This window comes from Somniosus microcephalus, chromosome 4 (assembly GCF_052327205.1).
Source record: "Somniosus microcephalus isolate GS21.2 chromosome 4, FLI_Smic_1.0, whole genome shotgun sequence".
Taxonomy (NCBI): Eukaryota; Metazoa; Chordata; class Chondrichthyes; order Squaliformes; family Somniosidae; genus Somniosus; species Somniosus microcephalus.
The window spans coordinates 2,019,061-2,041,234 of record NC_140990.1 but is presented as its reverse complement, the minus strand read 5'-3'; the positions used below and the strand labels follow the sequence as shown (position 1 = coordinate 2,041,234).

The 22,174-nt window shown below is 51.4% G+C and overlaps 1 protein-coding gene across 1 annotated transcript in view; it reads right to left on the bottom strand.

Annotated features, from left to right (window-relative positions):
* Positions 1 to 22,174, bottom strand: part of LOC147118171 (capping protein, Arp2/3 and myosin-I linker protein 3-like) — an 87,709-nt gene that overhangs the window by 41,553 nt on the left and 23,982 nt on the right. Inside the window, exons 4-9 of the mRNA XM_085983668.1 lie at positions 21,040 to 21,115; positions 19,158 to 19,246; positions 17,597 to 17,691; positions 14,097 to 14,183; positions 6,511 to 6,620; positions 4,897 to 4,974 (exon numbers count right to left, since the gene is read on the bottom strand). Coding sequence (XP_085839794.1) covers positions 4,897 to 4,974; positions 6,511 to 6,620; positions 14,097 to 14,183; positions 17,597 to 17,691; positions 19,158 to 19,246; positions 21,040 to 21,115 — 535 coding nt within the window. The remainder of the gene's footprint in view (positions 1 to 4,896; positions 4,975 to 6,510; positions 6,621 to 14,096; positions 14,184 to 17,596; positions 17,692 to 19,157; positions 19,247 to 21,039; positions 21,116 to 22,174) is intronic.

Genomic DNA, 22,174 nt, shown 5'->3' with positions numbered 1-22,174 from the left:
AGTTTCTCCTGAATTCCCGATTGGATTTATTAGTGACTATCTTATATTGATGGCCCCTAGTTCTGGTCTCGCTCCCACCAGTGGAATCATCTTCTCCACGTCTACCCTATCAAATTCTTGCATAATCTTAAAGACTTCTATCAGGTCAAACTTCAGTCTTCTCTGTTCCAGAGAAACGATCCCGAGCCTGTTCATTCTTTCCGGATAGTTATAGCCTCTCAGTTCTGGTATCATTCTAGAAAATCTTTATTGCAACTTCTCCAGTGCCTCAATAACATTTTTGTTATATGCAGATGGAGACCAGAACTGTGCACAGTGCTCCAAGTGTGGTTTAACCAAGGTATATGGAGACCAGAACTGTGCACAGAGCTCCAAGTGTGGTCTAACCAAGGTATATGGAGACCAGAACTGTGCACAGTGCTCCAAGTGTGGTCTAACCAAGGTATATGGAGACCAGAACTGTGCACAGTGCTCCAAGTGTGGTCTAACCAAGGTATATCGAGACCAGAACTGTGCACAGTGCTCCAAGTGTGGTCTATCCAAGGTATATGGAGACCAGAACTGTGCACAGTGCTCCAAGTGTGGTCTAACCAAGGTATATGGAGACCAGAACTGTGCACAGTGCTCCAAGTGCGGTCTAACAAAGGTATATGGAGACCAGAACTGTGCACAGTGCTCCAAGTGTGGTCTAACCAAGGTATATGGAGACCAGAACTGTGCACAGGGCTCCAAGTGTGGTCTACCCAAGGTATATGGAGACCAGAACTGTGCACAGTGCTCCAAGTGTGGTCTAACCAAAGTATATGGAGACCAGAACTGTGCACAGTGCTCCAAGTGTGGTCTAACCAAGGTATACGGAGACCAGAGCTGTGCACAGTGCTCCAAGTGTGGTCCATCCAAGGTATGTGGAGACCAGAACTGTGCACAGTGCTCCAAGTGTGGTCTAACCAAGGTATATGGAGAACAGAACAGTGCACAGTGTACCAAGTGTGGCCTAACCAAGGTATATGGAGACCAGAACTGTGCACAGGGCTCCAAGTGTGGTCTAACCAAGGTATATGGAGACCAGAACTGTGCACAGTGCTCCAAGTGTGGTCTAACCAAAGTATATGGAGACCAGAACTGTGCGCAGTGTTCCAAGTGTGATCTAACCAAGGTATATGGAGACCAGAACTGTGCGCAGTGCTCCAAGTGTGGTCTAACCAAGGTATGTGGAGACCAGAACTGTGCACAGTGCTCCAAGTGTGGTCTATCCAAGGTATATGGAGACCAGAACTGTGCACAGTGCTCCAAGTGTGGTCTAACCAAGGTATATGGAGATCAGAACTGTGCACAGTGCTCCAAGTGTGGTCTAACCAAGGTATATGGAGACCTGAACTGTGCACAGTGCTCCAAGTGTGGTCTAACCAAGGTATATGGAGACCTGAACTGTGCACAGTGCTCCAAGTGTGGTCTAACCAAGGTATATGGAGACCAGAACTGTGCACGGTGTTCCAAGTGTGGTCTAACCAAGGTATATGGAGACCATAACTGTGCACAGTGCTCCAAATGTGGTCTAACCAAGGTATATGGAGATTGAACTGTGCACAGTGCTCCAAGTATGGTCTAACCAAGGTATATGGAGACCAGAACTGTGCACAGTGCTCCAAGTGTGGTCTAACCAAGGTATATGGAGACCAGAACTGAGCACAGTGCTCCAAGTGTGGTCTATCCAAGGTATATGGAGACCAGAACTGTGCACAGTGCTCCAAGTGTGGTCTAACCAAGGTATATGGAGACCAGAACTGTGCAAAGTGCTCCAACTGTGGTCTAACCAAGGTATATGGAGACCAGAACTGTGCGCAGTGTTCCAAGTGTGATCTAACCAAGGTATATGGAGACCAGAACTGTGCACAGTGCTCCAAGTGTGGTCTAACCAAGGTATGTGGAGACCAGAACTGTGCACAGTGCTCCAAGTGTGGTCTATCCAAGGTATATGGAGACCAGAACTGTGCACAGTGCTCCAAGTGTGGTCTAACCAAGGTATATGGAGACCAGAACTGTGCACAGTGCTCCAAATGTGGTCTAACCAAGGTATATGGAGACCTGAACTGTGCACAGTGCTCCAAGTGTGGTCTAACCAAGGTATATGGAGATTCAACTGTGCACAGTGCTCCAAGTGTGGTCTATCCAAGGTATATGGAGACCAGAACTGTGCACAGTGCTCCAAGTGTGGTCTAACCAAGGTATATGGAGACCAGAACTGTGCACAGTGCTCCAAGTGTGGTCTAACCAAGGTATATGGAGACCAGAACTGTGCACAGGGCTCCAAGTGTGGTCTAACCAAGGTATATGGAGACCAGAGCTGTGCACAGTGCTCCAGGTGTGGTCTATCCAAGGTATGTGGAGACCAGAACTGTGCACAGTGCTCCAAGTGTGGTCTAACCAAGGTATATGGAGACCAGAACTGTACACAGTGCTCCAAGTGTGGTCTAACCATGATATATGGAGACCAGAACTGTGCACAGTGCTCCAAGTGTGGTCTAACCAAGGCATATGGAGACCAGAGCTGTGCACAGTGCTCCAGGTGTGGTCTATCCAAGGTATGTGGAGACCAGAACTGTGCACAGTGCTCCAAGTGTGGTCTAACCAAGGTATATGGAGACCAGAACTGTACACAGTGCTCCAAGTGTGGTCTAACCATGATATATGGAGACCAGAACTGTGCACAGTGCTCCAAGTGTGATCTGACCAAGGTATATGGAGACCAGAACTGTGCACAGTGCTCCAAGTGTGGTCTAACCAAGGCATATGGAGACCAGAGCTGTGCACAGTGCTCCAAGTGTGGTCTAACCAAGGTATATGGAGACCAGAACTGTGCACAGTGCTCCAAGTGTGGTCTAACCAAGGTATATGGAGACCAGAACTGTGCACAGTGCTCCAAGTGTGGTCTAACCAAGGTATATGGAGACCAGAACTGTGCACAGGGCTCCAAGTGTGGTCTAACCAAGGTATATGGAGACCAGAGCTGTGCACAGTGCTCCAGGTGTGGTCTATCCAAGGTATGTGGAGACCAGAACTGTGCACAGTGCTCCAAGTGTGGTCTAACCAAGGTATATGGAGACCAGAACTGTACACAGTGCTCCAAGTGTGGTCTAACCATGATATATGGAGACCAGAACTGTGCACAGTGCTCCAAGTGTGGTCTAACCAAGGCATATGGAGACCAGAGCTGTGCACAGTGCTCCAGGTGTGGTCTATCCAAGGTATGTGGAGACCAGAACTGTGCACAGTGCTCCAAGTGTGGTCTAACCAAGGTATATGGAGACCAGAACTGTACACAGTGCTCCAAGTGTGGTCTAACCATGATATATGGAGACCAGAACTGTGCACAGTGCTCCAAGTGTGATCTGACCAAGGTATATGGAGACCAGAACTGTGCACAGTGCTCCAAGTGTGGTCTAACCAAGGCATATGGAGACCAGAGCTGTGCACAGTGCTCCAAGTGTGGTCTAACCAAGGTATATGGAGACCAGAACTGTGCACAGTGCTCCAAGTGTGGTCTAACCAAGGTATATGGAGACCAGAACTGTGCACAGTGCTCCAGGTGTGGTCTAACCAAGGTACATGGAGACCAGAACTGTGCACAGTGCTCCAAGTGTGGTCTAACCAAGGTATGTGGAGAACAGAACTGTGCACAGTGCTCCAAGTGTGGTCTAACCAAGGTATATGGAGACCAGAACTGTGCACAGTGCTCCAAGTGTGATCTAACCAAGGTATATGGAGACCAGAACTGTGCACAGTGCTCCAAGTGTGATCTAACCAAGGTATATGGAGACCAGAACTGTGCACAGTGCTCCAAGTGTGGTCTATCCAAGGTATACAGAGACCAGAACTGTGCACAGTGCTCCAAGTGTGGTCTAACCAAGGTATATGGAGACCAGAACTGTGCACAGTGCTCCAAGTGTGGTCTATCCAAGGTATACGGAGACCAGAACTGTACACAGTGCTCCAAGTGTGGTCTAACCAAGGTATATGGAGACCAGAACTGTGCAGTGCTCCAAGTGTGGTCTAACCAAGGTATATGGAGACCAGAACTGTGCACAGTGCTCCAAGTTTGGTTTAACCAAGGTATATGGAGACCAGAACTGTGCACAGTGCTCCAAGTGTGGTCTAACCAAGGTACATGGAGAACAGAACTGTGCACAGTGCTCCAAGTGTGGTCTAACCAAGGTATATGGAGACCACAACTGTATACAGTGCTCCAAGTGTGGTCTAACCAAGGTATATGGAGACCAGAACTGTGCACAGTGCTCCAAGTGTGGTCTAACCGAGGTATATGGAGACCAGAACTATACACAGTGCTCCAAGTGTGGTCTAACCAAGGTACATGGAGAACAGAACTGTGCACAGTGCTCCAAGTGTGGTCTAACCAAGGTATATGGAGACCAGAACTGTGCACAGTGTTCCAAGTGTGGTCTAACCAAGATTCTATACATGTTTAACATAACCGCTCTGCTTTTCGATTCTATCCCTCTAGAAATGAACCCCAGTGCTTGATTTGCTTTTTTCTAATGGCCTTATTAACCAGCGTCGCTACTTTTAGTGATTGGAGTATCTGTACCCCCAAATTCCCTCTGCTCCTCCACCCCAGTCAGACTCCTATTTTCCAAGCAGTATGTGGGTCTCCCTAGTGGACAATGGATGTGAATGGCACTCACCCAGCCGGACATCCCACCCGCCCAGCCTGACATCCTGCCCGCCCAGCCCGACGTCCCGCCCACCCAGCCCGACATCCCTCTCACCCAGCCCGACAATCCCGCTCACCCTGCCTGATCTCAATGGGTCGTGAGGAGTTAATTCTATACATGACATGATGGAAAGATGGGAGAGGGAGACAATCGATTTTATACTTACAGCATCAACAGCGCAATCGGTCCCGGAGAGATTCAGATCAACTAAAACGTTCTGTCTCGCGAGAAAATTGTACAAATGCTGAATAAAAGAGATTTAGGATGGTCAATGTAAACTTTAATATTCCCACATGGTTAGATACAGAGTAAAGCTCCCTCTGCACTGTCCCATCAAACACTCCCAGGGCAGGTACAGCACGGGTTAGATACAGAGTAAAGCTCCATCTACACTGTCCGATCAAACACTCCCAGGGCAGGTACAGCACGGGTTAGATACAGAGTAAAGCTCCCTCTACACTGTCCCATCAAACACTCACAGGGCAGTACAGCGCGGGGTTAGATACAGAGTAAAACTCCCTCTACACTGTCCCATCAAACACTCCCAGGGCAGGTACAGCACGGGTTAGATACAGAGTAAAGCTCCCTCTACACTGTCCGATCAAACACTCCCAGGGCAGGTACAGCACAGGTTAGATACAGAGTAAAGCTCCCTCTACACTGCCCCATCAAACACTCCCAGGGCAGGTACAGCACGGGTTAGATACAGAGTAAAGCTCCCTCTACACTGTCCCATCAAATACTCCCAGGGCAGGTACAGCACGGGTTAGATACAGAGTAAAGCTCCCTCTACACTGTCCTATCAAACACTCCCAGGGCAGGTACAGCACCGGTTAGATACAGAGTAAAGCTCCCTCTACACTGCCCCAATCAAACACTCCCAGGGCAGGTACAGCACAGGGTTAGATACGGAGTAAAGCTCCTTCTACACTGTCCCATCAAACACTCCCAGGGCAGGTACAGCACGGGTTAGATACAGAGTAAAGCTCCCTCTACCAGTCCCATCAAACACTCCCAGGGCAGGTACAGCACGGGTTAGATACAGAGTAAAGCTCCCTCTACCAGTCCCATCAAACACTCCCAGGGCAGGTACAGCACAGGGTTAGATACAGAGTAAAGATCTCTATACACTGTCCCATCAAACACTCCCAGGGCAGATGCAGCACAGGGTTAGATACAGAGTAAAGCTCCCTCTACACTGTCCCATCAAACACTCCCAGGGCAGGTACAGCACAGGGTTAGATACAGAGTAAAGCTCTCTCTACACTGTCCCATCAAACACTCCCAGGGCAGGTACAGCACGGGGTTAGATACAGAGTAAAGCTCCCTCTACACTGTCCCATCAAACACTCCCAGGGCAGGTACAGCACGGGGTTAGATACCGAGTAAAGCTCCCTCTACATTGTCCCATTAAACACTCCCAGGGCAGGTACAGCACGGGTTAGATATAGAGTAAAGCTCCCTCTACACTGTCCCATCAAACACTCCCAGGGCAGGTACAGCATGTGTTAGATACAGAGTAAAGCTCCCTCTACACTGTCCCATCAAACACTCCCAGGGCAGGTACAGCAGGGGTTAGATACAGAGTAAAGCTCCCGCTACACTGTCCCATCAAACACTCCCAGGGCAGGTACAGCACGGGGTTAGATACCGAGTAAAGCTACAGGGTGAGTGGTCAATCTCTGACCGTCACTGTTCCAACCAGTCCCCCCATCAGCGAGAGAGAAACCCTTGGTCCCCTCTCTCTGGGTTGTCCCCTTGTTGTGACTCCTGAACTCACCGAAGCCTCGTCTCCTGCGAGCATCCCAGGGTTTTTGCTGAGGTCCAGGTGGCTCAAAGTGTTTGCGAAGTTCTCGTTGGAGTTGAGAGTCTGAGCCAATGGAACAAGTCCTGTGAAGAGGGATCAGAGGAACCTGGGTGTACTTGTACACCAATCACAGAAAGTTAACATGTAAGTACAGCAAGCAATGAGGAAGGCAAATGGCATGTTGGCCTTTATTGCAAGGGGGTTGGAGTATAAGAGTAAGGAAGTCTTGCTACAATTGTACAGGGCCTTGGTGAGACCACACCTGGAGTACTGTGCACAGTTTTGGTCTCCTTATCTAAGGAAGGATATACTTGCCTTGGAGGCGGTGCAACGAAGGTTCACTAGATTGATTCCTGGGAGGAGAGGGATGTCCTATGATGAGAGATTGTGTAGAATGGGCCGATACTGTCTGGAGTTTAGAAGAATGAGAGGTGATCTCATTGAAACATACAAGATTCTGAGGGGGATTGACAGGGTAGACGCGGAGAGTCATAGAGTTATACAGCACGGATAGAGGCCCTTCGGCCCATCGTGTCCGCGCCGGCCATCAAGCCCTGTCTAATCTAATCCCATATTCCAGCATTTGGTCCGTAGCCTTGTATGCTATGGCATTTCAAGTGCTCATCCAAATGCTTCTTAAATGTTGTGAGGGTTCCTGCCTCCACAACCCTTTCAGGCAGTGAGTTCCACATTCCAACCACCCTCTGGGTGAAAAAGTTCTTTCTCAAATCCCCTCTAAACCTCCCGCCCTTTACCTTGAATCTATGCCCCCTAGTTATTGACCCCTCTACTAAGGGAAAAAGCTCCTCAGCATCCATCCTATCTATGCCCCTCATAATTTTGTACACCTCAATCATGTCCCCCCTCAGCCTCCTCTGCTCCAAGGAAAACAACCCCAGCCTGCCCAGTCTCTCTTCATAGCTAAAGCGCTCCAGCCCTGGTAACATTCTGGTGAATCTCCTCTGCACCCTCTCCAAAGCTATCACATCCTTCCTGTAGTGTGGCGACCAGAACTGCACACAGTATTCCAGCTGTGGCCTAACTAGCGTTTTGTACAGCTCCATCATAACCTCCCTGCTCTTATATTCCATGCCTCGGCTAATGAAGGCAAGTATCCCATATGCCTTTTTTACCACCTTATCCACCTGTTCCGCTGCCTTCAGGGATCTGTGTACTTGCACACCCAGATCCCTCTGACCCTCCGTCTTGCCTAGGGTCTTTCCATTCATTGTGTATTCCCTTGCCTTGTTAGTCCCACCAAAGTGCATCACCTCGCACTTTTCCGGGTTAAATTCCATTTGCCACTGTTCCGCCCATCTGACCAACCCATCTATATCGTCCTGCAGACTGAGGCTACCCTCCTCGCTATTTACCACCCCACCAATTTTTGTATCATCCGCGAACTTACTGATCATACCTTTTACATTCATATCCAAGTCATTAATGTAGATGCTGAGAGATTGTTCCCCCTGGCTGGAGTGTCCAGAACAGTCTCAGGATAAGGGGTCGGCCATTTAGGACTGAGATGAGGAGGAAAGTCTTCACTCAGAGGGTTGTGAATCTGTGAAATTCTCTGCCCCAGAGGGCTGTGGATGCTGAGTCTTTGAGTATAAGGTGGTTAAGTAGATAAGGTGGTTAAAAAGGCATATGGGATACTTGCCTTCATTAGCCGAGGCATAGAATATAAGAGCAGGGAGGTTATGATGGAGCTGTACAAAACGCTAGTTAGGCCACAGCTGGAATACTGTGTGCAGTTCTGGTCGCCACACTATAGAACGGATGTGATTGCATTGGAGAGGGTGCAGAGGAGATTCACCAGGATGCTACCTGGGCTGGAGCGCTTCATCTATGAAGAGAGACTGGACAGGCTGGGGTTGTTTTCCTTAGAGCAGAGAAGGCTGAGGGGGGACCTGATTGAGGTGTACAAAATTATGAGGGGCATAGATAGGGTAGATAGAAAGGAACTTTTCCCCTTAGTAGAGGGGTCAATAACCAGGGGGCATAGTTTCAAGGTAAGGGGCAGGAGGTTTAGAGGGGATTTGAGGAAAACCTTTTTCACCCAGAGGGTGGTTGGAATCTGGAACTCACTGCCTGAAAGGGTGGTAGAGGCAGGAACCCTCACAACATTCAAGAAGCATTTAGATGAGCACTTGAAACGCCATAGCGTACAAGGCTACGGACCAAGTGCTGGAAAATGGGATTAGAATAGACAGGGCTTGATGGCCGGCGCGGACACGATGGGCCGAAGGGCCTCTTTCTGTACTGTATAAATGTAAAAAGTCACACAACACCAGGTTATAGTCCAACAGCTTTATTTGAAATCACAAGCTTTCGGAGCGCTGCTCCTTCTTCAGGTGAAGTGGAGAAATGCATAAAGACACAGCTTATATAGTCAGAGAATCATGTCAGATGTTTACAGGTAACCTTTCCAACTGCCATTTATCGCACCTCGGCAGAGAGATAATCATAGCAGTCAAAGGTGTGAATGGTGTCAAAACAGGTCAGTCAGGGAAACATTACATCAAAGAACAATGAGGTGGGGTCACAAGGGGTCAAATATTGCAGATGCTGGGGTCTGTATGAAAAACAAAAAAAGACAAAAAACATTTTTTTTTTTTTTTTTTGGCTGGAAATCACAGCAGGTCCGGCCGCATCCGTGTAGAGAGAACAAGCCAATGTCGACTCGAGTCTGGATGACCCTGCATCAGGTGGGGTTACATGTAGCGTGACATGAACCCAAGATCTCGGTTAAGGCCGTCCTCATGGGTGCGGAACTTGGCTATCAGTTCCTGCTCGACGATTTTGCATTGTCGTGTGTCTCGAAGGCCACCTTGGAGAATGCTTACCCGAAGATCGGAGGCTGAATGTCCTTGACTGCTGAAGTGTTCCCCGACTGGGAGGGAACACTCCTGCCTGGCGATTGTTGTGCGGTGTCCGTTCATCCGTTGTCGCAGTGTCTGCATGGTCTCGCCGATGTACCATGCTCCGGGGCATCCTTTCCTGCAACGTATGAGGTAGACAACGTTGGCCGAGTCACATGAGTATGTACCATGTACCTGGTGGGTGGTGTCCTCACGTGTGATGATGGTATCTGTGTTGATGATCTGGCATGTCTTGCAGAGGTTGCTGTGGCAAGGTTGTGTGGTGTCGTGGTCACTGTTCTCCTGAAAGCTGGGTAATTTGCTGCGAACGATGGTCTGTTTGAGGTTAGGCGGCTGTTTGAAAGCGAGTAGTGGAGGCGTGGGGATGGCCTTAGCGAGGTGTTCGTCATCATCGATGACATGTTGAAGGCTGCGAAGAACATGGCGTAGTTTCTTCGCTCTAGGGAAGTACTGGACGACGAAGGGTACTCTGTTGGTTGTGTCCCGTGTTTGTCTTCTGAGGAGGTCTATGCGATTTTTCGCTGTGGCCCGTCGGAACTGTCGATCGACGAGTCGAGCGTCATATCCCGTTCTTACAAGGGCGTCTTTCAGTGTCTGTAGGTGTCCATCGCGTTCCTCCTCGTCTGAGCAGATCCTGTGTATTCGCAGGGCTTGTCCATAGGGGATGGCTTCTTTAACGTGGTTAGGGTGGAAGCTGGAGAAGTGAAGCATCGTGAGGTTGTCTGTGGGCTTGCGGTAGAGTGAAGTGCTGAGGTGTCCGTCTTTGATGGAGATTCGTGTGTCCAGGAATGAGATTGATTCTGAGGAGTAGTCCATGGTGAGTTTGATGGTGGGATGGAACTTGTTGATGTTATCGTGTAGTCTTTTCAGTGATTCTTCGCCGTGGGTCCATAGGAAGAAAATGTCGTCGATGTATCTGGTGTATAGCGTTGGTTGGAGATCCTGTGCAGCGAAGAAGTCTTGCTCGAACTTGTGCATGAAGATGTTTGCGTATTGGGGTGCGAATTTGGTCCCCATGGCTGTTCCGTGTGTTTGGGTAAAGAACTGGTTGTCGAAGGTGAAGACATTGTGGTCAAGGATGAAGCGGATGAGTTGTAGGATGGCGTCTGGAGATTGGCTGTTGTTGGTGTTGAGTACTGAGGCTGTCGCAGCGATGCCGTCATCGTGGGGGATACTGGTGTAGAGTGCCGAGACGTCCATCGTGGCGAGGAGTGTTCCTGGTTCAACTGGTCCGTGGGTGCTGAGCTTCTGTAAGAAGTCTGTAGTGTCGCGACAGAAGCTGGGGGTTCCCTGTACGATGGGCTTCAGGATGCCCTCGACATATCCAGAGAGGTTCTCACACAGGGTTCCGTTGCCTGATGCGATAGGACGTCCAGGTGTGTTGGCTTTGTGTATCTTTGGGAGGCAGTAGAAGTCTCCCACGCGGGGAGTACGTGGGATGAGAGCATGTAGGATGCTTTGAAGGTCTGGGTCGAAGGTTTTGATCAGTCTGTTGAGTTGGCGGGTGTGTTCTTTGGTCGGATCTGCGGGTAACTGTCTGTAGTGTTCCTGGTTGTCCAGTTGTCGGTATACTTCTTTGCAATAGTCCGTTCTGTTCTGTATGACGATGGCACCTCCTTTGTCTGCTGGTTTGATGACGATGTTGCGGTTGGTCTTGAGAGCGTGGATGGCGTTGCGTTGTGCTCGGGTGACATTCTGGACTGTCTTGTGAGTGCGGCTGATGAATCTGGCGTTGATGCATCTCCTGACAGCTTGAGCATACATGTCAAGCTTAGGGCAGCGACCCTCCGGAGGGGTCCAATTTGACTCTTTCTTCTTCGGATGCTGCGCTGCGGATCCCTCTGTCTGCTGTTCCGGATCATTGATTGTCTCATTGGGTTCGCTGCTGACATCTTGGGATTTGTGGAAGAATTCCCGGAGCCTCATTCTCCTGATGAATTCCTCTGTGTCTGCCGCGAGACCGATGGGGTCCATTTTGTTTTTCAGACAGACCCCAGCATCTGCAATATTTGACCCCTTGTGACCCCACCTCATTGTTCTTTGATGTAATGTTTCCCTGACTGACCTGTTTGGACACCATTCACACCTTTGACTGCTATGATTATCTCTCTGCCGAGGTGTGATTAATGGCAGTTGGAAAGGTTACCTGTAAACATCTGACATGATTCTCTGACTATATAAGCTGTGCCTTTATGCATTTCTCCACTTCACCTGAAGAAGGAGCAGCGCTCCGAAAGCTTGTGATTTCAAATAAAGCTGTTGGACTATAACCTGGTGTTGTGTGACTTTTTACATTTGTCCACCCCAGTCCAACTCCGGCATCTCCACACCATGTACTGTATAACTCTATGATTCACTATTCAAAACTGAGATCGATAGATTTTTGGTCACTAAGGGAATCCAGGGATATGGGGAGAGGGCAGGGAAGTGGAGCTGAGGTCGAAGTTCATCTTAAGGTAAGCATGCAGGTGCAGCAGGCGGTTAAGAAGGCAAATGGTATGTTGGCCTTCGTAGCAAGAGGGTTCGAGTACAGGAACAAGGATGTCTTGCTGCAGTTGTACAGGGCCTTGGTGAGACCGCACCTTGAGTATTGTGTGCAGTTTTGCTCGCCTTATCTGAGGAAGGATGTTCTTGCCATGGAAGGAGTTCAGTGAAGATTCACCAGGCTGATACCTGGGATGGCAGGAATGACGTATGAGGAGAGATTGGGTCGATTGGGCTTGTACTCGCTGGAGTTTAGAAGAATGAGAGTGGATCTCATTGAAACTTATAAAATTCTGACAGGACTGGACAGACTAGATGCAGGAAGGATGTTCCCGATGGTCGGGGAGTCCAGAACCAGGGGACACAGTCTAAGGATAAGGGGTAAGACATTTAGGACAGAAATGAGGAGGAATTTCTTCACCCAGAGAGAGGTGAACCTGTGGAATTCTCTACCACAGAAGGCAGTAGAGGCCAATTCATTAAATATATTCAAGAAGGAGTTGGATATATTTCTTAAGGCTAAAGGGATCAAGGGGTATGGGGAGAAAGCAGGGACAGGGTACTGAATTTGGATGATCAGCCATGATCTCATTGAATGGCAGAGCAGGCGCGAAGGGCCATGTGGCCTACTCCTGGTCCTATTTCTTCTGTTCTTGTGAGTGAGAGAGATAGAGTAAGAGAAACATAGAGTTAGACATTGTGCAGTTCAAAAACTGCCCAAATACCCACGGTATGAAAGAGCAAGCAGGGTCCTTGGATTTATTAATAGAGCAATAGAGTACAAAAGGAAGGAAGGTATTGCTAAACCTTTATATAAATCAATGGATTAGGTCCCAGCTGGAGTCTTGCGTCCAATTCTGGGCACCACACTTTAGGAAAGATGTCAAGGCCTTGGAGTGGGTGCAGAGGAGATTTATTAGACTGGTACCAGGGATGAGAGACTTCAGTTACGTGGAGAGACTGGAGAAGCTGGGATTGTTCTCCTTAGAGCAGAGAAGGTTAAGGGGAGATTGACCAGAATGGTACCAGGGATGAGAGACTTCAGTGATGTGGAGAGACTGGAGAAGCTGGGATTGTTCTCCTTAGAGCAGAGAATGTTAAGGGGAGATTGACCAGAATGGTACCAGGGATGAGGGGCTTCAGTGATGTGGAGAGACTGGAGAAGTTGGGGTTGTTCTTAGAGCAGAGAAGGTTAAGGGGAGATTGACCAGAATGGTACCAGGGATGGGGGACTTCAGTGATGTGGAGAGACTGGAGAAGCTGGGATTGTTCTCCTTAGAGCAGAGAAGGTTAAGGGGAGATTGACCAGAATGGTACCAGGGATGAGGGACTTCAGTGATGTGGAGAGACTGGAGAAGCTGGGGTTGTTCTCCTTAGAGCAGAGAAGGTTAAGAGGAGATTGACCAGAATGGTACCAGGGATGAGGGACTTCAGTTATGTGGAGAGACTGGAGAAGCTGGGATTGTTCTCCTTAGAGCAGAGAAGGTTAAGGGGAGATTGACCAGAATGGTACCAGGGATGAGGGACTTCAGTGATGTGGAGAGACTGGAGAAGCTGGGATTGTTCTCCTTAGAGCAGAGAAGGTTAAGGGGAGATTGACCAGAATGGTACCAGGGATGAGGGACTTCAGTTACGTGGAGAGACTGGAGAAGCTGGGGTTGTTCTCCTTAGAGCAGAGAAGGTTAAGGGGAGATTGACCAGAATGGTACCAGGGATGAGGGACTTCAGTTATGTGGAGAGACTGGAGAAGCTGAGGTTGTTCTCCTTAGAGCAGAGAAGGTTAAGGGGAGATTTAATAGAGGTGTTCAAAATTACAAAGGGGTTTTGACAGAGTAAATAAGGAGAAAGTGTTTCCAGTGGCAGGAGGGTCGGTAACCAGAGGACACAGATTTAAGATAATCGGTAAAAGAACCAGAGGTGGAGATGAGGAGAATGTTTTTACGCAGCGAGTTGTTGTGATCTGGAACGCGCTGAAAGGGCGGTGGAAGCAGATTCAATAGTAACTTTCAAAAGGGAATTGGAGAAATACTTGAAGGGGAAAAATTTGCAGGGGCTACGGGGAAAGAGCGGGGGAGTGGGACTAATGGGATAGCTCAGGCACGATGGGCCGAATGGCATCCTCCTCCGCTGCAATCGTCTGGATTCTATCCGTGCTCGATTGATGGTCGCTCTCGGACCAGAGTCAAGTCTCACCTTTCAGTGTCAGCGACGTTCTGGACAAGTTCAGACGCTTCAAACCCATCAGATGGTTCGCCAGATACTGACTCAAAGAGGAAATGCCTACGGGGAGAGAGAGAATGTGAGAGGGTTGTCAAGAGACAGAGAAAGAGAGAGAGAGAACGTGAGAGGGTGAGAGGGTGTGAGAGACAGAGCGAGAGAGAGACAGAGAGAGACAGAGGGAGAGAGAGAATGTGAGAGGGTGAGAGCGAGAGAGAGAGAGAGAGAGAGAACGTGAGAGGGTGAGAGAGACAGAGCGAGAGAGAGACAGAGAGAGACAGAGGGAGAGAGAGAATGTGAGAGGGTGAGAGCGAGACAGAGAAAGAGAGAGAGAGAGTGAACGTGAGAGGGTGAGAGGGTGTGAGAGACAGAGCGAGAGAGAGACAGAGAGAGACAGAGGGAGAGAGAGAATGTGAGAGGGTGAGAGCGAGAGAGAGAGAGAGAGAGAGAACGTGAGAGGGTGAGAGAGACAGAGCGAGAGAGAGACAGAGAGAGACAGAGGGAGAGAGAGAATGTGAGAGGGTGAGAGCGAGACAGAGAAAGAGAGAGAGAGAGTGAACGTGAGAGGGTGAGAGGGTGTGAGAGACAGAGCGAGAGAGAGACAGAGAGAGACAGAGGGAGAGAGAGAATGTGAGAGGGTGAGAGCGAGACAGAGAGAGAGAGAGAGAGAGAGAACGTGAGAGGGTGAAAGGGTGTGAGAGAGAGAGAGAGAGAGAGAGACAGAGGGAGAGAGAGAACGTGAGAGGGTGAGCAAGACAGAGAAAGAGAGAGAGTGAACGTGAGAGGGTGAGAGGGTGAGAGAGAGAGAAAGAGACAGAGAGAGACAGAGGGAGAGAGAGAATGTGAGAGGGTGAGAGCGAGAGAGAGAGAGAGAGTGAACGTGAGAGGGTGAAAGGGTGTGAGAGAGAGAGAGAGAGAGAGAGAGAGACAGAGAGAGACAGAAGGAGACAGAGGGAGACAGAGGGAGAGAGAGAACGTGAGAGGGTGAGAGCGAGAGAGAGAGTGAACGTGAGAGGGTGAGAGGGTGTGAGAGAGAGAGAGAGAGAGAGCGAGTGAACGTGAGAGGGTGAGAGGGTGTGAGAGACAGAGCGAGAGAGAGACAGAGAGAGACAGAGGGAGAGAGAGAATGTGAGAGGGTGAGAGCGAGAGAGAGAGAGAGAGAGAGTGAACGTGAGAGGGTGAAAGGGTGTGAGAGAGAGAGAGAGAGAGAGAGAGAGAGAGACAGAGAGAGACAGAGGGAGACAGAGGGAGACAGAGGGAGACAGAGGGAGAGAGAGAACGTGAGAGGGTGAGAGCGAGAGAGAGAGTGAACGTGAGAGGGTGAGAGGGTGTGAGAGAGAGAGAGAGAGAGAGAGAGTGAACGTGAGAGGGTGAGAGGGTGTGAGAGACAGAGCGAGAGAGAGACAGAGAGAGACAGAGGGAGACAGAGGGAGACAGAGGGAGAGAGAGAACGTGAGAGGGTGAGAGCGAGAGAGAGAGTGAACGTGAGAGGGTGAGAGGGTGTGAGAGAGAGAGAGAGAGAGAGAGAGTGAATGTGAGAGGGTGAGAGGGTGTGAGAGACAGAGCGAGAGAGAGACAGAGAGAGACAGAGGGAGAGAGAGAATGTGAGAGGGTGAGAGCGAGACAGAGAGAGAGAGAGAGAGAGTGAACGTGAGAGGGTGAAAGGGTGTGAGAGAGAGAGAGAGAGAGAGAGAGAGAGACAGAGAGAGACAGAGGGAGACAGAGGGAGACAGAGGGAGAGAGAGAACGTGAGAGGGTGAGAGCGAGAGAGAGAGTGAACGTGAGAGGGTGAGAGGGTGTGAGAGAGAGAGAGAGAGAGAGAGAGAGTGAACGTGAGAGGGTGAGAGGGTGTGAGAGACAGAGCGAGAGAGAGACAGAGAGAGACAGAGGGAGACAGAGGGAGACAGAGGGAGAGAGAGAACGTGAGAGGGTGAGAGCGAGAGAGTGAACGTGAGAGGGTGAGAGGGTGTGAGAGAGAGAGAGAGAGAGAGACAGAGAGAGACAGAGGGAGACAGAGGGAGACAGAGGGAGACAGAGGCAGAGAGAGGGAGAGAGAGAACGTGAGAGGGTTGGCAAGAGACAGAGAAAGAGAGAGAGAGAACATGAGAGAGTGAGAGGGTGTGAGAGACAGAGCGAGAGAGAGACAGAGGGAGAGAGAGAATGTGAGAGGGTGAGAGGGTGAGAGCGAGAGAGAGAGAGAGAACATGAGAGGGTGAGAGGGTGTGAGAGACAGAGCGAGAGAGAGACAGAGAGAGACAGAGGGAGAGAGAGAATGTGAGAGGGTGAGAGCGAGACAGAGAGAGAGAGAGAGAGAGAACATGAGAGGGTGAGAGGGTGTGAGAGACAGAGCGAGAGAGAGACAGAGAGAGACAGAGGGAGACAGAGGGAGACAGAGGGAGAGAGAGAACGTGAGAGGGTTGGCGAGAGACAGAGAAAGAGAGAGAGAGAACATGAGAGAGTGAGAGGGTGTGAGAGACAGAGCGAGAGAGAGACAGAGAGAGAATGTGAGAGGGTGAGAGGGTGAGAGAGAGAGAGAGAGAAAGAGAGAGAGAGAGAGACAGGGGGAGAGTGAGAACGTGAGAGGGTGAGAGCGAGACAGAGAGAGAGAGAGAGAGAACATGAGAGGGTGAGAGGGTGTGAGAGGCAGAGCGAGAGAGAGACAGAGGGAGAGAGAGAATGTGAGAGGGTGAGAGCGAGAGAGAGAGAGAGAGAGAGAGAGAGTGAACGTGAGAGGGTGAAAGGGTGTGAGAGACAGAGAGAGAGAGGCAGAGAGAGACAGAGAGAGACAGAGGGAGAGAGAGAACGTGAGAGGGTGAGCAAGACAGAGAGAGTGACAGAGTGAACGTGAGAACGTGAGAGGGTGAGAGAGAGAGAGAGAGAGAGAGCGAAAGAGACAGAGGAGGAGAGTGAATGTGAAAGGGTGAGAGAGAGAAAGTGAGAGAGTGAGAGAGAGACAGAGAGAGGGAAAGATAGAATGTGAGAGGGTGAGAGAGAGAGAACGTGAGAGGGTGAGAGAGTGAGAGAAAGTGTGAGAGGGTGAGAGAGAGAGAACGTGAGAGGGTGAGAGAGTGAGAGAAAGTGTGAGAGGGTGAGAGAGAGAGAGAGAATGTGACAGGGTGAGAAACAGAGAGAGAGAGATAGAGGGAGAAAAACAGGGAGATAGAAAGAGAGGTAGGGAGAGACAGAGAGACAGAGAGGGAGAGAAAGAGGGAGCGAGAGAGGCAGAGCAACAGAGAGAGAGAGGGAGACAGAGAGAGAGAGACAGAGAGAGAGAGAGACAGAGAGAGAGAGAGGGACAGAAACAGAAGCATAGAGAGAGGGAGCGAGAGAGACAGAGCAACAGAGCGAGACAGAGAGACTGAGAGAAAAAGAGACAGAGAGTGAGTGAGAGAGAGAGGGAGAGAGAGGTAATTGGGGAGTAGCCAGTATGTCACAGTTATACTGCAGCGTGCGAGGCTGCCTCCTGCTCCCAGTACCTTTGTCCTCCAGAGGGTTTGAGGCGAGGTTGAGTGCAGTCAGGGCTGGTGACGGATTCTCTGCGAGTGCTGCAGCCAACTTCAGAGCAAAGTCCCTGCCAGGAGAGATAGTACGGTCAGCAGGAGGGTTTGGGCAGAAGGGCCTCTTAGCAAATCCACAAATATCTGCATCCCAGAGACCGGCGAGAGATTCACAGAGACAGCAATCGGAGACCAGGACGAAAGCAGTGAATGGGAAGAGGTTGGGTCCATTGGGATTGGGAGTGAATGGGAAGAGGTTGGGCCCATTGGGATTGGGAGTGAATGGGAAGAGGTTGGGTAGATTGGGATTGGGAGTGAATGGGAAGAGGTTGGGTCCATTGGGATTGGGAGTGAATGGGAAGGGGTTGGGTAGATTGGGATTGGGAGTGAATGGGAAGGGGTTGGGTCCATTGGGATTGGAGCGAATGGGAAGAGATTGGGTCCATTAGGATTGAGAGTGAATGGGAAGAGGTTGGGTAGATTGGGATTGGGAGTGAATGGGAAGGGGTTGGGTCCATTGGGATTGTGTACAGGGGGAGTGAATGGGAAGGGGTTGGGTCCATTGGGATTGGGAGTGAACGGGAAGGGGTTGAGTCCACGAGGATTGGGAGTGAACAGGAAGGGTTTGGGTCCCATTGGGATTGTGTACAGTGGGAGCGAATGGGAAGGGGTTGGGTCCATTGGGATTGTGTACAGTGGGAGTGAATGGGAAGGGGTTGGGTCCATTGGGATTGGGAGTGAACGGGAAGGGGTTGAGTCCACGAGGATTGGGAGTGAACGGGAAGGGTTTGGGTCCCATTGGGATTGTGTACAGTGGGAGTGAATAGGAAGAGGTTGGGTCCATTGGGATTGTGTACAGTGGGAGTAAATGGGAAAGGTTGGATCCATTGGGATTGGCAGTGAATAGGAAGGGGTTGGGTCCCATTGGGATTGTGTACAGTGGGAGCGAATGGGAAGGGGTTGGGTCCATTGGGATTGTGTACAGTGGGAGTGAATGGGAAGGGGTTGGGTCCATTGGGATTGGGAGTGAACGGGAAGGGGTTGAGTCCACGAGGATTGGGAGTGAACGGGAAGGGTTTGGGTCCCATTGGGATTGTGTACAGTGGGAGTAAATGGGAAAGGTTGGGTCCATTGGGATTGTGTACAGTGGGAGTGAATAGGAAGAGGTTGGGTCCATTGGGATTGTGTACAGTGGGAGTAAATGGGAAAGGTTGGATCCATTGGGATTGGCAGTGAATAGGAAGGGGTTGGGTCCCATTGGGATTGTGTACACTGGGAGGGAATGGGAAGGGGTTGGGTCCCATTGGGATTGTGTACTGTGGGAGTGAATGGGAAGGGGTTGGGTCCCATTGGGATTGTGTACTGTGGGAGTGAATGGGAAGGGGTTGAGTCCATTGGGATTGTGCACAATGGGAGTGTCCCTGGTTTTGGAGATGTTGGCTGCAATCTCCTAACAAAGACACTGAGCAGAGCGGGAGAAACGGCGTGGAATTCCGGGCAGTTCCCACTGAGTGTCGGTGTTCAGTACGGAGATACTTACACTTTCAGCCCCGTGTTCTCCATCTCCAACTCCTCGATTGTCCTGGACCTGCTCACTGTGTGCAACACCTGCTCGACCACCTCTGACCCCTGGAGATAGGGAATGGGACAACGGGGATGTTGTTAAAGAGTTAATTGAGAGCCCCATGCAGCACTCCCTCAGTACTGACCCTCCGACAGTGCAGCGCTCCCTCAGTACTGCCCCTCCGACAGTGCGGTGCTCCCTCAGTACTGCCCCTCCGACAGTGCAGCGCTCCCTCAGTACTGCCCCTCCGACAGTGCAGTGCTCCCTCAGTACTGCCCCTCCGACAGTGCGGCGCTCCCTCAGTACTGCCTCTCCGACAGTGCAGCGCTCCCTCAGTACTGCCCCTCCGACAGTGCAGCGCTCCCTCAGTACTGACCCTCCGACAGTGCAGCGCTCCCTCAGCACTGCCCCTCCGACAGTGCGGCGCTCCCTCAGTACTGCCCCTCCCACAGTGCAGCACTCCCTCAGTACTGCCCCTCCCACAGTGCAGCACTCCCTCAGTACTGCACCTCCGACAGTGCAGTGCTCCCTCAGTACTGCCCCTCCGACAGTGCGGTGCTCCCTCAGTACTGACCCTCCGACAGTGCAGCGCTCCCTCAGCACTGCCCCTCCGACAGTGCAGCGCTCCCTCAGTACTGCCTCTCCGACAGTGCAGCGCTCCCTCAGTACTGCCCCTCCGACAGTGCAGCACTCCCTCAGTACTGCCCCTCCGACAGTACAGTGCTCCCTCAGTGCTGCCCCTCCGACAGTGCAGCGCTCCCTCAGTGCTGCCCCTCCGACAGTGCAGCGCTCCCTCAGTGCTGCCCCTCCGACAGTACAGTGCTCCCTCAGTGCTGCCCCTCCGACAGTGCGGCACTCCCTCAGTACTGCCCCTCCGACAGTGCGGCGCTCCCTCAGTACTGACCCTCCGACAGTGCAGCGCTCCCTCAGCACTGCCCCTCCGACAGTGCGGCGCTCCCTCAGTACTGACCCTCCGACAGTGCAGCACTCCCTCAGTACTGACCCTCCGACAGTGCAGCGCTCCCTCAGTACTGACCCTCCGACAGTGCAGCGCTCCCTCAGTACGACCCTCCGACAGTGCAGCGCTCCCTCAGTACTGCCTCTCCGACAGTGCAGCGCTCCCTCAGTACTGCCTCTCCGACAGTGCAGCGCTCCCTCAGTACTGCCTCTCCAACAGTGCAGCGCTCCCTCAGTACTGCCTCTCCAACAGTGCGGCGCTCCCTCAGTACGCCCCTCCGACAGTGCAGCGCTCCCTCAGTACTGACCCTCCGACAGCGTGACGCTCCCTCAGTACTGCCCCTCCGACAGTGCGGCGCTCCCTCAGTACTGACCCTCCGACAGTGCGGCGCTCCCTCAGTACTGTCCCTCCGACAGCGTGGCGCTCCCTCAGTACTGCCCCTCCGACAGTGCGGCGCTCCCTCAGTACTGCCTCTCCGACAGTGCAGCGCTCCCTCAGTACGACCCTCCGACAGTGCAGTGCTCCCTCAGTACTGCCCCTCCGACAGTGCGGCGCTCCCTCAGTACTGCCCCTCCGACAGTGCGGTGCTCCCTCAGTACCGTCCAACCGACAGTGCAGCGCTCCCTCAGTACTGCCCCTCCGACTATGCGGCGCTCCCTCAGTACTGCCCCTCCGACAGTGCAGCACTCCCTCAGTACTGCCCCTCCGACAGTGCGGTGCTCCCTCAGTACTGCCCCTCCGACAGTGCGGCGCTCCCTCAGTACTGCCCCTCCGACAGCGCAGCACTCCCCCAGTACTGCCCCTCCGACAGCGCAGCACTCCCCCAGTACTGCCCCTCCGACAGCGCGGCGCTCCCTCAGTACTGCCCCTCCGACAGCGCGGCGCTCCCTCAGTACTCACCAGTTTGAGGTCCCGTGTGTAGAGTTTGGTAAACCATTGGTTGTAGGCCAAAGCTGCCACGATCAGAGCCAAGTCGCTGCAAGAGAGAGGGAGGAAAGGGATTGGGGGAGGGGAAGAACCATGAACACCCCCAGCACACCGGACGCAGCCCCACACACAGAGCAGGAAAGGGCCAGGCCCCGTCCCCAGCCTGTGCTGAGTTACTGTCCTCAGTCTGGGTTCATAAAATCACGGCACAGAAGGAGGCCATTCGGCCCATCGTGTCCGTACCAGCTGAAAAAGAGCTATGCAGCCTAATCCCACTTCCCAGCTCTTGGTCCGTAGCCCTGTAGGTTACATAGAAACATAGAAGATAGGAGCAGGAGTAGGCCATTCGGCCCCTCGCGCCTGCTCCGCCATTCAATGCGATAATGGCTGATCATCCAAATTCAGTACCCGGTCCCTGCCTTCTCCCCATATCCCTTGAGCCCTTTAGCCTTAAGAAATATATCTAACTCTTTCTTGAATATATTTAATGAATTGGCCTCTACTGCCTTCTGTGGTAGAGAATTCCACAGGTTCACCTCTCTCTGGGTGAAGAAATTCCTCCTCATCTCTGTCCTAAATGGCTTACCCCTTATCCTTAGACTGTGACCCCTGGTTCTGGACTCCCCGACCATCGGGAACATCCTTCCTACATCTAGTCTGTCCAGTCCTGTTAGAATTTTATAAGTTTCAATGAGATCAAATCTCATTCTTCCAAACTCCAGTGAGTATAAGCCCAATCGACCCAATCTCTCCTCGTACGTCATTCCTGCCATCCCAGGTATCAGCCTGGTGAATCTTCGCTGCACTCCCTCCATGGCAAGAACATCCTTCCTCAGATAAGGCGACCAAAACTGCACACAATACTCAAGATGTGGTCTCACCAAGGCCCTGTACAACTGCAGCAAGACATCCTTGTTCCTGTACTCGAACCCTCTCGCTACGAAGGCCAACATACCATTTGCCTTCTTAACCGTCTGCTGCACCTGCATGCTTACCTTCAGCGACTGGTGCACAAGGACACCCAGGTCTCGTTGCATTTCCCCTTTTCCCAATCTATTGCTGTTCAGATAATAATCTGCCTTCCTGTTTTTGACACCAAAGTGGAGAA